This window comes from Sitophilus oryzae, unplaced genomic scaffold (genome assembly GCF_002938485.1).
Source record: "Sitophilus oryzae breed Bouriz unplaced genomic scaffold, Soryzae_2.0 scaffold_1576_pilon_pilon, whole genome shotgun sequence".
Taxonomy (NCBI): domain Eukaryota; kingdom Metazoa; phylum Arthropoda; class Insecta; order Coleoptera; family Curculionidae; genus Sitophilus; species Sitophilus oryzae.
Window position 1 is genome coordinate 1,823,893 of NW_022146254.1, and position 13,682 is coordinate 1,837,574.

Below are 13,682 nucleotides of genomic sequence, written 5' to 3' on the forward strand. Positions count from 1 at the left end.
CGGCACTCCAGACGCAACTGTTCAAACATTTTGGAAAATACGTCTAAATTAAAATTACGGTTTTTTTCTACTCGGATACTTAAAATTTGCCTAAAAAGTACATACCTGTAATTGAGATTCGAGGTCGTTCTTCTGGGCTTGGAGTTTGTTGGCACGCTCCTGAGTTTCGGAAAGGGATCCTTTCTCTCCCTCAAGGGTGGACAACAGCTCGGTCTTTTCGGCCAACAGTTTGGCGTACAAGACTTCCAACTCCTTCTTGGCTTTCTCTTCACGTTCGAATGCCTCCTGAGCTTTGGCAGCCTTCTCTTCCAGTTTCTGTAATTCGGATTCTTTTTGTAAGTACTCTCGTTCCAAAGCAACCATTTGGGGATTAATTTCGGGCGAACGGCGGGTCTGTTTGGGTTCTTTGGCAGGTTCGTCGGTTAATTCGGGTTCGGATTGTTTGCGTTCTTTAATTTCGGCAGATTCCTTAGGTTTTTTTGACTTTTTCGGTTTCTGTTCGTCAACGGGTTGCGTTTCTTGGGACTCTTGCAGGCCCTTCTCGTTTGTAGCCACGGATGCCATATCGTAAGAGAGGTAATGTGTGTCGAAAATGAGGATCGGATGCACGAAGGCAAGAAAAAAATGTGAATGAGCACCGTTCGCCTCGTTCCTGTGAACTGAACTAAGTCCGCAGTCGTGTTAGGGGGGGCGACACCAGTGGCGTGGGAGAAATATGAAAGATCATGGAAATATGCGATATGACCGACATAGTTGACAGAAATAGATGGAAGGGGGGCTATCAATTTTATATTTAGCAAAATCTAATACAGGACAGGTGATTTAATTTGTTACCGTAAAAAAGACGCTTCCATCGCGTAAACAGGCGGCTTCCAATACAGGTCAGGCTATTTACAACCGAAGTGGTGCGCTATTAATCTTCGGAACATTTTTGATCAACAGTCGGTGTACGGGATTTATTTTAGGAAAACGTGTGTAATGCACGCGAAAATTCTTCGGTTTTTCAAAAATTTTCTAAAATTAGGAAAGCATCCCGTCCGTCAGCGCCGCCGCTCGAAAAATGTAATTCGATTTTAAACATCGATAAAAGAACCCATAACCGTATTACTGATGGATAACAATCAGACGCGGTTAGGAAAAACGCGAAAAATAAATTCAATAACAGGCGGCTCGGGCTTAAGTTTGTTTACAAAAATTCGTCGTAAAATAGCCTCGGATATTTTCGGATAAAGTTTCTTTGATTTAAAAAAAAGATATTATTCAGGCGTGACTAAGAATCTTACGCAGAAACCGAGAAAAAAAAACACCGTCATAAATTGCCGTCTCCTAATTTAGGATAATGTATTTAATCCAGATACAGAAAATATTGCTAGAAAAATAGCATTAGTTTCTATTTACTGGTATTTAGATAGAAACCAAACAGACCTGCTATAAAAATCATTTCAAATTAGTACTAACAATTTCGATTTAGTTGCTTCTAGATTTTCGTAAGAAACGTCCATGATGTACTCAGTTTGTACGAAAATACTCTTAGTTCTTTAATCCATACTAAACAAGAAGAAATATCTATATCCTATAAATATCGACTAAAGATAGAGATTTTTAAAAAAACATAAAATAAATTTTACTTTAATTTAATTAAAATTTGCTTTAAAATTAATTAAAACACCATTTTTTTGAGTGGTAAAAAATAGATTATTTTAAATGTTTTGAGAACATTAAGTAAGTTCACATTTATAATATTAAATTTTAGGTATTACAGCAAGAACTGAAGGAAAAAACAGATTTCTTAAAATATTAACGGTTTGGTTTTTGGTTCATCTGAGATCAAAAAGTAAAAGTAGATAATTTGAAGATGTGATGATTTGAAGATTGATGATAAGACTACTAAAATAAGAACTGACTCAAAATCGTGAAGAATTCAGGAACATATTATATTTAATTCAACTTTATGGAATAATGTCGTAATTTTAAATTTTGATTTTAGCATATTTGGAGGTATCAAAAAACAACAAATACTTGAAGTAAAAAAGTGCCGTTCATAATAATTATCTTTCTTACTTCCTATATCCCTATATACAGGGTGAGCCTTAAATAAGTTCAAATATTTTCAGGGCTAGTAGATCTCGATAAAAGAAACATATTTTCTTTTTGTCGTTTTTCAAAGTCCAAAATAACCGAGTTATTTTACTTTGAAAATTAAAAAAAAATGTTTTTTTTGGTTAAATTTCGAGAAATACTGGATCTTTTCTGGGGTTTCTTATTTGAAAATTTAAGCTATTACCTATGCTGCCATATAATCATGAAAATATGTTTTTTTACTAAAATTAACAAAATTACCAAAAATATTTCAGAAAATTCCAAATTTTCAAAAAAAAAAATTTCGCAAAAAACTCAGTCGTGTTTCTGGGGTCAAAATATACTACACCCAAAAATATTTGCACTTATTTAAGACTCACGCAGTATAGAAGTTCAGGTTAAGTCAATCAATTATTGCCTTGCGATATTGAAGTTTTTTTTATTCAACACGGCTGTATATACAGGGTGAGTCTTATATAGATCCAAATATTTTCAGTGCTGGTAGTAGTATCTCAATAAAAGAAACATATCTTCTTTTTACCGTTTTTTCAAAGTTTCAAAAAAATGATTTTTTGCTTAAATTTTGAGAACCACTGGATTTTTTATGGGTTTTCTTTTTTGTAAATTTAATCTACTAGCTATGTTGCCATATTATCAAAAATAATTAATTAAATAATAATTGATTTTTTTTCCACAAATTCCAAATTTTTAATTTTTTTTCGCAAAAAAATCATAATCGTGTTTCTGGGGTCGAAATAAACTAACCCTAAAAATATTTGTACTTATTTATGACACACCCAGTATAGAGGAGAAATTATTGCGAGAAAGGTAATTATTATGAACGGAACTTTTTTACTTCAAGTATTCATATTTGATGTTGAATTAAAGTGTTTTTATTAGCCTTAAAATTCAAAAGTTTATTTTGAAAAAACTAAATAAAAATATAAATAAAACTTATATTCGATAGTAAAAAATTAGTCTTAGTCTTAACGCAATATTTCAAGATAAAAGGCGATAAAAGAAGTCACCAGACATTAATCTAGAGCAATATTAAATCGAAATAACTGTAAAATTGATAACAAAAAATTGAATTGAGTACTTACGGCGATCTCATCCTCGATACGGGTGACGTTGAGGAGTGGTCTGACCTTCTGCCACAGTTTGTACCAGGGCCAGGTCCTGAGCTTGAGGTACTTCCTCAAGTTCCTCTGGCACACTTGGAGGGCCAAACGTTGTTCCTGCAGCCTCTTGAACTCCTTTCTGGAGAGGTAACCTCTGATCCAGGATTGCATCCAGGTGACGATCTTGCTGAGACGTTCGTCACGAAGTTCCTCCATCTGACCCAAGACTCCGGCACGGAAGAATACCTACATTTTTGGAAAAGTTTGTTTGTTAGACGTAGCACTACGTGGACTGGAGCATCAAAGTTAGTCTTTCAAAGCAATAAGTATCTTAAGCATTGTGCTAGAGAAGTTTGAAGATTCTAAATTCGTCCAGAAAATATGTTTTACATTTTATCGGATTTTAATTTAAAATATACAGTTAAAACGTAATCAAGATTATCCAAAATTAAGTTTCTGGATCCAGAAATTTAAGTAGGTATATTCATTGACGCATGACTTTTTACTAAAAATATCTGTCTCAGTCTGAATACTTTCAAATTTAAATCAAAATAATTTTTACGCCAATTAAATTTTAAGATAAATTGGTAGTTATGACATTGGTATTTGATATATATTTTATAAAGTAAGTTTTATTAAATATACCCAAATAAATCCTAACCAAAACAGTGACACAAATATATACCAAGTGTTTTTCAAATGTGGCTTAACTTTTTTAGTTTTTCAGATAAATAAACGAGATTTGGTATGTTAGCAAATGACATATCTAAATGATTGATCGACATATTCAATTTGTGTTGTTCACTTCCTGTTTCACCAGAACACTACAACTTTTGATTTTTAAATGGCACCCTCGGTATTTGTTTACTTTATTTGATAGAAAATGGCATTCCGAATAGAATGACACATTATATGTCAATTTTTACATTTTTAGTTAAAAAATAACATTTTAAATTTCAATCTAGAGTGCCCAGCCATAAATCTAACGACAATTTGACTAGAAATACCAAGTATGTGAGTATGTGGTACCAAAATATTCGTAAAAAATGCTTTTTCAAAATGACAAATTTTGATTTTTAATTGACACCCTCGAATTTTTTTTATTTTATTCCATAGAAAATTACACTCTGAATAGAATGACATATCATATGTCAACTTTTGACATTTTCGCTTAAGAAAAAATTGTCTTATGAATTTCAATAGCTGTGTTCATACTGTTCATAACGATAATATAATTTGACTCGAAATGTCAAGTATATTGTACCAAATTAATCTTAAAAATGCTTTTTGCAATTGTGCTAATGAGCCCCCGTCGTCCATTTGAAAAAAAAAATTACCTAGTTGTGATTAATAATACGATTTGGACATCTAACCGACCCGGAAAATACACGAAAAGCATTAGACGATCAAATCTATTTTTCCAAAGCTTCTTGATTAAAAATTAATGGTTTTAACAAAGTCATAACACTCTAGATTGAAATTTAAAATGCTATTTTTTTAATTGAAAATGTCAAAAGTTCACATATGATAGGTCATTTTTATTCAAAATGCTATTTTCTATTTTATAAAATAAAAAATATTGAGTACCATTTAAAAATTAAAAGTTGTAGTTATTTTCGGTGAAACAGGAAGAAACCTAAACTAACTTAATACGTCAATCATTCCCGATTAATGTCACATACTAACATACCAAATTTCGATTTTTGATTTGAAAAAAATAAAAAAATTTTAAGAGTGAACTTTCACTTTTGAAAAACATTCGGTATGTATAAATAGAAAAATACTAAATTGACGTTTGCAATAACTAATATGTTTTAATTAATCTTTTACGTGCAGTACACATTTTCTAAATAATTCACTAATAGCAATATTAACTGATGCTGCAGCTTAACTATATGAAAAATTCAATGAGAAACAAAAATGGTGTAATAGTAAAAAATATAAAAAAAGGTTTAAACTTCAAAAATAATTATATTTTTTGTTACTTCTGTATTTAAATTTTAATTTTTAAAAGCATAATAATAATAAGCACATGTAATTAACTGCTTTTTAACAAGATTGTATAAAAGTAAATTTACTTAAAAGAAACATAAATATGCTCTTAAAACTATTACAAATCATTATACAACGCTTAAACAAAAAACAGGCATCAGTACTAAACAAAAATCCAAGCAACAAAAACAAACAAAGCAAGTAAAACCTTTGAAGTATGTGTTTAGGTTCTACCTTGGTTTTTCCCAATCTGTATTGTTCTTTTTCAAGAGCGATACTGTCCAAAATCACTTCTGCAGCTTTTTCAGGGGTCATGCTGTCCTTGATCAAACTTGCGGCCAGAATTTTGTATCTGATTTACGCAAGAAGTCAAAGTGTTATTTACATTTGTACATAGGAAAAACATTGGAATGGGATGGTGAAAGCACGGTTTACAATATTCCAATATAGTCATAGTATTTATTGGAAAAGGTAAACCTTGTTTGTATTGTTTATATTCACACTTACGTCATCAATTGTTCTTATTATTTTAAATTTATTGGTAAAATACATTGATAACGTAAGCTTATTTTTTTCAGGAGATAGTAATGAAGAACAACTTGTCCTAGTAGCTGTTCTACACAAACACAAAACATAATAAAAATATCAACTCATTCATCTACTGTGGCTTCAATCACAGTATTTTAGGTACAAAAACAATAAATAAAACATCAAACAAACAAAAAAATAAATCCCGGAACATGCCTTAGTGTGACCAAGACGGTACAATTCAGGATCAAGACTGGTGGATGACAAGATGACGTCGGCACACTTTTTAGGGTCGGATTCTTTGGACGCTCCAGAAGGATTCAAGATTTTATAACTAGACAAACACACAGGTACGGTAAATTAATTTACAATAAATATACAGTACGAACGTAATAATTTAGGTCATAAAACAAACGCAATTTTCAGGGTCCTCGACAATTAAACGAAACATTACATTTTTCAACATTCAAAAAACGAGATATGTACAAGGAGCAGACTGACAAAGAAGGACAGAACAAGGTTAAGACCGCCTTGCCTTAGTATGCCCAACCCTGTAGCTGTCGGGATCTAAAGCGATTTCTTCTAAACACTTTCTAGCAGCTTCTTTGGGATCTTTTTCTTTTGCCATAGTAGCCGGAGCTAAGATCATGTAACTAGATGGCATAAAAGATGTAAATGAAACACTATTAAACAAATGTTTAAGTTTCCTGTATCACTTAATTATTTTATTTTGATATTTTTGTCTTTTTTTTCCTGTTCTATTTAGATAATTTTTTGAGTTCTATTTTTACAAGTTTGAATCAGAATAGAGCATAGATGTATTAAGCCTTATTCAGAACTTCGGAGTTAGTAGAGTAAATTAGTGGTTTCAATTATACTTTATACTTAAAAATGTAGGATCATTAACAATGTGAAAAATACAATTAAAATTAATAAAATATCCTTATTGTAGTCAGTTGTAGCTGTATCTGTAGAGAATTGATCTTGACGGATGATCAAAGGCAAAAATGATATTACGTGTAAATTTTGAAGTATTAGCCTGGGTTTATATGCATCCGTAATGCGTCATCCGTCGTTGATTTGATGCAATTTTATTGGTTTATTTGAAAAATGACAGATCATACTTAAATATGATTGGAGTGACGAAACAACGGACGACTAATTACGGATCCATATAAACTCACCTTTAAGCTTGATTTGCTTTAAGCTTGATACATCCGTTATACGTTGATACGATGGTCCGACGGTGCTTTGATTGGTCATAGGGTTTTCGCGCCACTTTTCATTCGCAAATATTTTACTTTAGCCCGTCAATGGACCCGTTCATACGATAACGGACGTTTTGACACTTTTTTGACAAATTTAATCTAACCTTAATAAAAATATAAGTAAAATAGCAAAATAGTTATGGAAACGAAAATATAAAATGACACCAACGTATATATCCGACAAACGGAGGCATGAAAATGTAATAAACTTAAAAACTGCGTTATTTTCTAACCAATCAAAGTCTTCAAATTTTACCAATAAAATTAATATCGTATCAACGTATCGTCGGATAACGGATGCATCAAAATCAAGCTTAATTAGTTAGACAAAAATTAAAAGTTGGTTAGATTTTTCTACTAATTGAAAATTACTACCACTAATTTTGACGGTTTGAATGCTTACATTGAAATTAGAGGAACAAACTTCTACGCTAATGCAAACCACTAATTTGTTCCAATAATTTCGAGGTTCTGAGGCTTTACTATTTTTTAATTTTCTGTTTCAGTTGCAAAGGTAGCGATATTTTTTATAAATATTTTATTATCTCTTGTAAAATATTTGAATCTATGTCCATTACTTGTTGACATTACACTCAGATGCAAAAAAAACGCAACGTGAACATTTTTGGTCAAGTTTTTAAAAGTTATATTTTTTTATTTTTAGCCCTGTTTTCTTGATTTATTTAGCAAACTCTATATAAATATATCAACTTTAATTTGTAAACTCAGTTTATTATAAACTTTATTTAGTATTTGACTTGTGGGTAGACTGTGGGCATTTGACTTGTGTTTAGTATTTGACTTGGGTTAATCAAAGAGTTGTTTTTTACTCTATTTTGAAAATCCTGTGCAATAATTTCGTGAGCACATTTTCCTAAAACAGTATTTTTCGGTCAGAACCATGGCTAAATGAATTTGCCACAAACATTTTGCAATTTTCTCAATTATTGTACTTTTCGATGTTATTCTCATAATGACGAGGTGGATTTTGTGATTATTTCCCTCATCGTGAAAGGGACCAATCACCTAATTTAATTTTTCGAATAAATTTTGTTTAGATAAGGGATTAAATCCCAAGACTAGTTTAACCGCGATTATTTTTCCGGCTTCCTTTTGGGTTTTCTTCTTGTCGTTTATCACTAATTCTGAGAGGTTTTGGCAACAGTTCATTTAAAAACATTGATTTACAACTCATATGTATGACCTAATAACGATTTTAATCGGTGAAAACCCCCTTTTCGATATTATTTTTAACAAATAAGTGGAGAAAAATAGGTCAGAATTTGATATGTTGACATGCGAAACGGTCCTCGATGCATTGTTGGGATGCGTAACCAAGGTAGCAGAAGCACAAACATGACTTACGAGACGTCATTTTGAAAATGTTGTCCGAAAATATTAAATTTTATAGATAATAAAATTCTTATAATTATTTAATTCATCCTAAGCCATTCGCTTCATTCTAAGTCATTCAGGAAATAATCTAGCCGTATATCACTCAACCTATAAATTTAACTGATTAAACTATCCAAATAATTTTTTGCATGATTTTGCTTTTTAGAAAATAGTATCATGCACAATAATTTTAGAATAAAAACCCTCGCCCGCTTCTGGTTTTTATTAAATTATTGTGCATTCAACAATTTTCCAAGCAAAATCACGCGCAAAATATATTTGAAGAGTTTAATCGATTAAATTTATAGGTCTCGTGATATAATATATGATTATTGTTGTGTACGATATTCACTTGGTCCTTAAAGAAGAATGGGAAAACATAACATAATCTACTTGCAGCTTCATTAACATTATGAACAGCCGGGGGAGGCAATACAAAGTATTAGAGTATTTTTAAGTTTTTTGTTTGTTTATACACTTAGTTACTACAGTTATTTTTTTTAAATCCTTAGTTCTTTTAGTGTTACCCTTGATTATGGGGTGTTACGAATATTTATTAAAACCAAGTCTGTATCGTTACATTTTAACGTTTTTTTTTTAATTTTAATATAGAGTTCTAATCTGTGTCGACATGACATTAGGACAATAGCCACCAAAGCCACCTCGTGATATCAAAAAACAACATCATAAAGTAATGATTGAAAAAATTGCATGGTTGGTGGCAAGTTTATTTCGCTCTTAAAAATTAATCAAGGGATGTGTTGACATGAGCCAAAAAACAAAAAGCTCAGGAGACATGGTTCTGACAGACAAACAATGTTTTCGGAAAAGTCACTCACGAAATTATTGAACAGGGTGTTTTAAAGTTAGGGTAAAAAACAACCCTTCAATTAACTCTGTATAATAAGCCAAATACTAAAGTTTATAAAAAAACTGAGTTTATGAATTGAAGTTGATATATTTATATACAGTTTGCTAAAAAAAATGATGAAAATAAGGCTAAAAGTAAAAAATATATAACATTATATTTATGTTGATGAAAAAATGTTCCAATGAGTGTAGTTTCTTTAAATGTAATTTAAATTTTTTGATCAAAACTTACCGGAGTTTGAAGTCAGGGTAGACCATCCTGTTGGGGAAACCTTTACGACAGATACGGATACCTTCAAGTACACCGTTACATGTCAGCTGGTGCATTACCAAGTGGGAGTCAATGACACCAGGTTGTTTCAATTCGTTGGGGATGATACAACGGACGAAGTGAGGTTGAGTAGCTCTCAAGGTGGACATCAAGTTGTTCAATTGTTCCTATATACCCATAAAAATGTTTAAACGAAAAGGATATTATAATGCATTAAACTTTACTGAAGTATTGCTCTTAAGGACTTCAGTAAATGAAAACGTTAACATAAGTTTTAATGTATTAATATTGGTTAGTATCAAAAACAGCCTAGCTGCGAGGATACAGCTCTAGTATTTCAGAATGATTAGTGTTTTAAACAAACGTGAGTATAATATCATGTGTGGCCATTTTCAGTATTACAATGGTTACACAGGTTTAAGTCAAACCTGTTTATATGAGTTAATTACATTTTTTTTAATTCCAATACTGGTCTTTGGTGTTTTTTTGCCAGCGAATTTAAAGTAATGAAATATTTCAACCCTGAGGTGTTTTGGGCAAAATATTTAAAGTTAGTTGATGATTTAAAGATTTTTTTTATCGTGTAATTGAAACCAGCGACAAAAGTATTTCTTACGTCTGGTCCGGATGCCATACACAAAAGAGTTAAAAACGACATATAAAATTGAATTTAGAGGTGCTCCTTTGTTGTTTCAAGAGGGAAGACAACCTATAAAAACACTTTTAACAAATGACAACGTTCTGTAAGGTAACAGTATTTGAAACGTCAGTGGATGATCAAAACAGAACAATTTCAGGCCAATTAAATTTCTTTTAAACGTACCTTGTAGGCAGAAGACACGGTAGCAAAGCCACCACCCTTCTTACCACGACCACCTATAAAACATGCGTATATATAAAGCTTCAAATTTATTAATGAGTAAGTAGCTTATTTTCTACTAACGGGGAAGGAATTTGAGCGGGGGTTGAGGCAAAGTTGAATGGTATTATAAGTTAAGAAAGGTAATAGCTCTGAGCTCAGCGTCACGTGAGATTATTCAGAGTATTTACCCTGTACATAGCTGATACAGTCTGGAAGGCGGAACCCTTGGTTCTCTTCGCCCCTAAATTAAATAGAATTATTATAATGTAAAAAATGAAGACGTTGAAGATACAGTTATACAGGGTGGCGCATCTCAAACAACGCATTGGCTTCAAGGGGAACGGTTTATATCGAAATGAAAATTTGGTAGCATATGTAGGTTATTTCGGAGCATTTTTTGAAAAATAAAGAGCAGGATGTCTCCAAAAAAGTTATATGTGAAAGTTGTTTTTTTTTGTAATGGAATACCCTATATATTAATTCATTTTTGGATTCTAGAAAAAAAATAAAGGTGAGTTTCATTAAAGAAACATATGCCTAAAATGTAAGGATTTTGACATATTTCACATTTTGTGAAAATGAGGAATAAATTTTAAATTTCAATAACAGTAATTTACACTGTATAGTCTGATATTTAGTTTTTTAATAATCTTTTTTAATATCTTACTTTATTTAGCATTAAAATAATCGTTGTATGTTAAATCAAATTAAAATTTGATCCGGTAAGCTATAGAGGGTGAGACAAAATTAATATTGAATATTGGGCACTTTTAAAAGCAAGTTACTCCTTTATTTTAAACACCCAGTATGTTATTCCGATATTCAATAGAGAATTCATATATCTTCAAAATACTATTATGGTTATCTACCCCTTAGATAAAGATTTTTCTAGATATTTTCATTTTTATGATTTTTATTATTTTACACAATCTAGGTGGCTCTGATAAACCTTTTCTTATTTCCAAAAATTAGCTAGATGAAATCAAAGCTTCAAAATGCTTCTTTTTCTCTTCACTGCATAAAATGATTCTTTTTCAAAGATCGTTTCGTGTAAGAAGGCATATGTGGAGTTCTATTTCGAAAAGCAGCCACAATAATTTCTCTCATGTTGTCGACAATAGTTGGTCGAGTTTTGAAAACACTGTCAAATAGACCTCCATGATAAAAAATCGAGACTAGATAAATCTGGAGCATTTGAATATTCTATTAGTTGGTGAATGCACACTACAGTCACCAACTATTAGAATCATATCAATTCTCTCTGATGTAGGATGTTGAAAGTTTCCATTTTTGACAAATATCTGAGATTTTTTTTTGTTTTAACTGATACAAAATAAAAACTAGTTGTTAAAATTGAACTAATGTGGCAGCTATGTTGAAGTAACGTTATACATATCACAACTATCTAGATTTTATCAAATAATAAAGATCACACTAAATCATAAAAATGGAAATATCTGGAAATTTTTTTCTTGGATACAACCAATAAGTATTTTGAAGAATAAATTCCCGATTGAATATCGCAATAATATACTGGGTCTATTTAAAATAAAAGAGTAGCTTGCTTTTAAAGTTGCAATGTTCAATATTAATTTTTTCTTACCCTGTATGACTCTTTAGACCAAGTTTTAATTTGATTTAGAGTACAATAGTTATTTTAACTAATAAAAGATTCCAGTTTAGGTAGTTTTATTGAAATTTAAAAAATCTTGCATTCTACTCATATAAATGTTTAATGAACACACCTTTATTATTCTTCTAGAATCCGAAAATCAGATAATATAAAGAGTGTTTCAATACAAAAAAAATCATCTCTATATTTTTAAGAGATGCTCTAAATTAGCCTACCTAAGCTCACAAAATCTCATTTCAATAGAGACTGTCGTTTTCCTTGGAGCCTCCGCGTCGTATGACGGGCGCCACACTGTATAAGTTTTAAAAATATAAAATAGGACTTGATGGGGAAATGAAATGCAAGGATATATCTTTTTACCTTTGCCACCAGCATCTTGACCACCAGATTGACCGGGATGGTCAGCGAAGATTTCGCACAACAATTTGTTGGTACCCTTCTTGAAGAGATCGACAACAGTGTCGTTCAGGGGGTCCTTGTTCTTTTCTAACCAACCAGTGATGTTGTATGGTACCTAATTTAAATGTGCTTATAAATTATCAGTTTACTAAAAAGTTTGGCTTTAAGCTACTTACATTACCGGCGTAGTGACCCAATGTGAAGTGAGCGGCTTGCTGGCCTGGTTTTGGTGGTTTGGGCTTTTGGAAGTTGGGTGATTTACCCAAGTGGTTGGTGTTCAATTTTTCAACGAAGGTTTGGTCGGTAGCCTTGGGGAACATAGATTCTTCTTCAAGGATGGACAAGATACCCATAGGCTATAGTTAGGAATAATATTCAGTTAGTATATAATACAACGCTAATGCCATTAGTTATATTTCATTTTTACTCTACCTTCATAGTGCCTCGTGCGAAGAAAAATTAAGATTTATTTTAACAGTTAACTGTGCATATTCTATATGACCTAGTATTATATATACAGGGCGACTAGGTGCTTGCATAAAATGCCATAACTTTAATTTAAGATTTTTTAATTATGGTTCATTAGTACTTTGGTCTTCCACACTCAGATGCAAAAAAACGCAACGGAAACATTTTTGGTTAAGTTTAAAATTTTATATTTTTTTAAATTTTTTAGTCCTTGATTTTGTTAGCAAATTGTATAGAAATATATCAATTTTAATTCGTAAACTGGTTTTATTATAAACTTTATTATTTGACGTATTATACAGGGTTAATCGAAGAGTTGTGTTTTAATCTATCTTTAAAACACCATGTGCAATAATTTTATGAGCAAATTTTCCTAAAACATTATTTTTCAGTAAGAACCATGTCTCCTGAATATTTTGTTTTTTGACTCATGTCAACATAAGCCTTGATTAATTTTTAAGAGCAAAATGAACTTGCCACAAACATTTTGCAATTTTTTGATGTTATTTTTCATAATAACGAGGTGGTTTTGGTGATTATTGTTGTGTACAATTGGCCAATATTTGCTTGGTCCTTGAAAAAATATGGGAAAATATAACACAATATATTAGCAGCCTCATTCAGAGTATTTTTTACAATTTTTTTGTTTGTTTGTACACTTAATTGTTACAGTTATTTTTTTTAATATCCTTAGTTCTGTTAGTGTTACTAATATTTATTAAAACCAAGTCTGTATCGTTAGCTTTTAACGTTTTTTAAAATTTTAATATATGATATAACAATTAAGTGTCGATAC

At 31.2% G+C, this 13,682-nt stretch overlaps 1 protein-coding gene across 47 annotated transcripts in view; it reads right to left on the minus strand.

Moving 5' to 3' along the window:
• Positions 1-13,682, minus strand: part of LOC115879450 (myosin heavy chain, muscle) — a 44,416-nt gene that overhangs the window by 9,037 nt on the left and 21,697 nt on the right. For 14 of the 47 annotated variants that reach the window (XM_030896294.1, XM_030896302.1, XM_030896305.1 and 11 more), the window contains exons 12-18: positions 12,595-12,774; positions 12,380-12,533; positions 10,348-10,400; positions 9,486-9,691; positions 5,937-6,054; positions 3,183-3,446; positions 106-315 (exon numbers count right to left, since the gene is read on the minus strand). In XM_030896294.1, the coding sequence (XP_030752154.1) occupies positions 106-315; positions 3,183-3,446; positions 5,937-6,054; positions 9,486-9,691; positions 10,348-10,400; positions 12,380-12,533; positions 12,595-12,774 (1,185 nt within the window). Of the gene's footprint in view, positions 1-105; positions 316-3,182; positions 3,447-5,426; positions 5,545-5,936; positions 6,055-6,255; positions 6,374-9,485; positions 9,692-10,347; positions 10,401-10,574; positions 10,628-12,379; positions 12,534-12,594; positions 12,775-13,682 lie in introns of all 47 variants that reach the window. The other 33 variants (XM_030896291.1, XM_030896303.1, XM_030896287.1 and 30 more) reach the window with 5 other exon arrangements.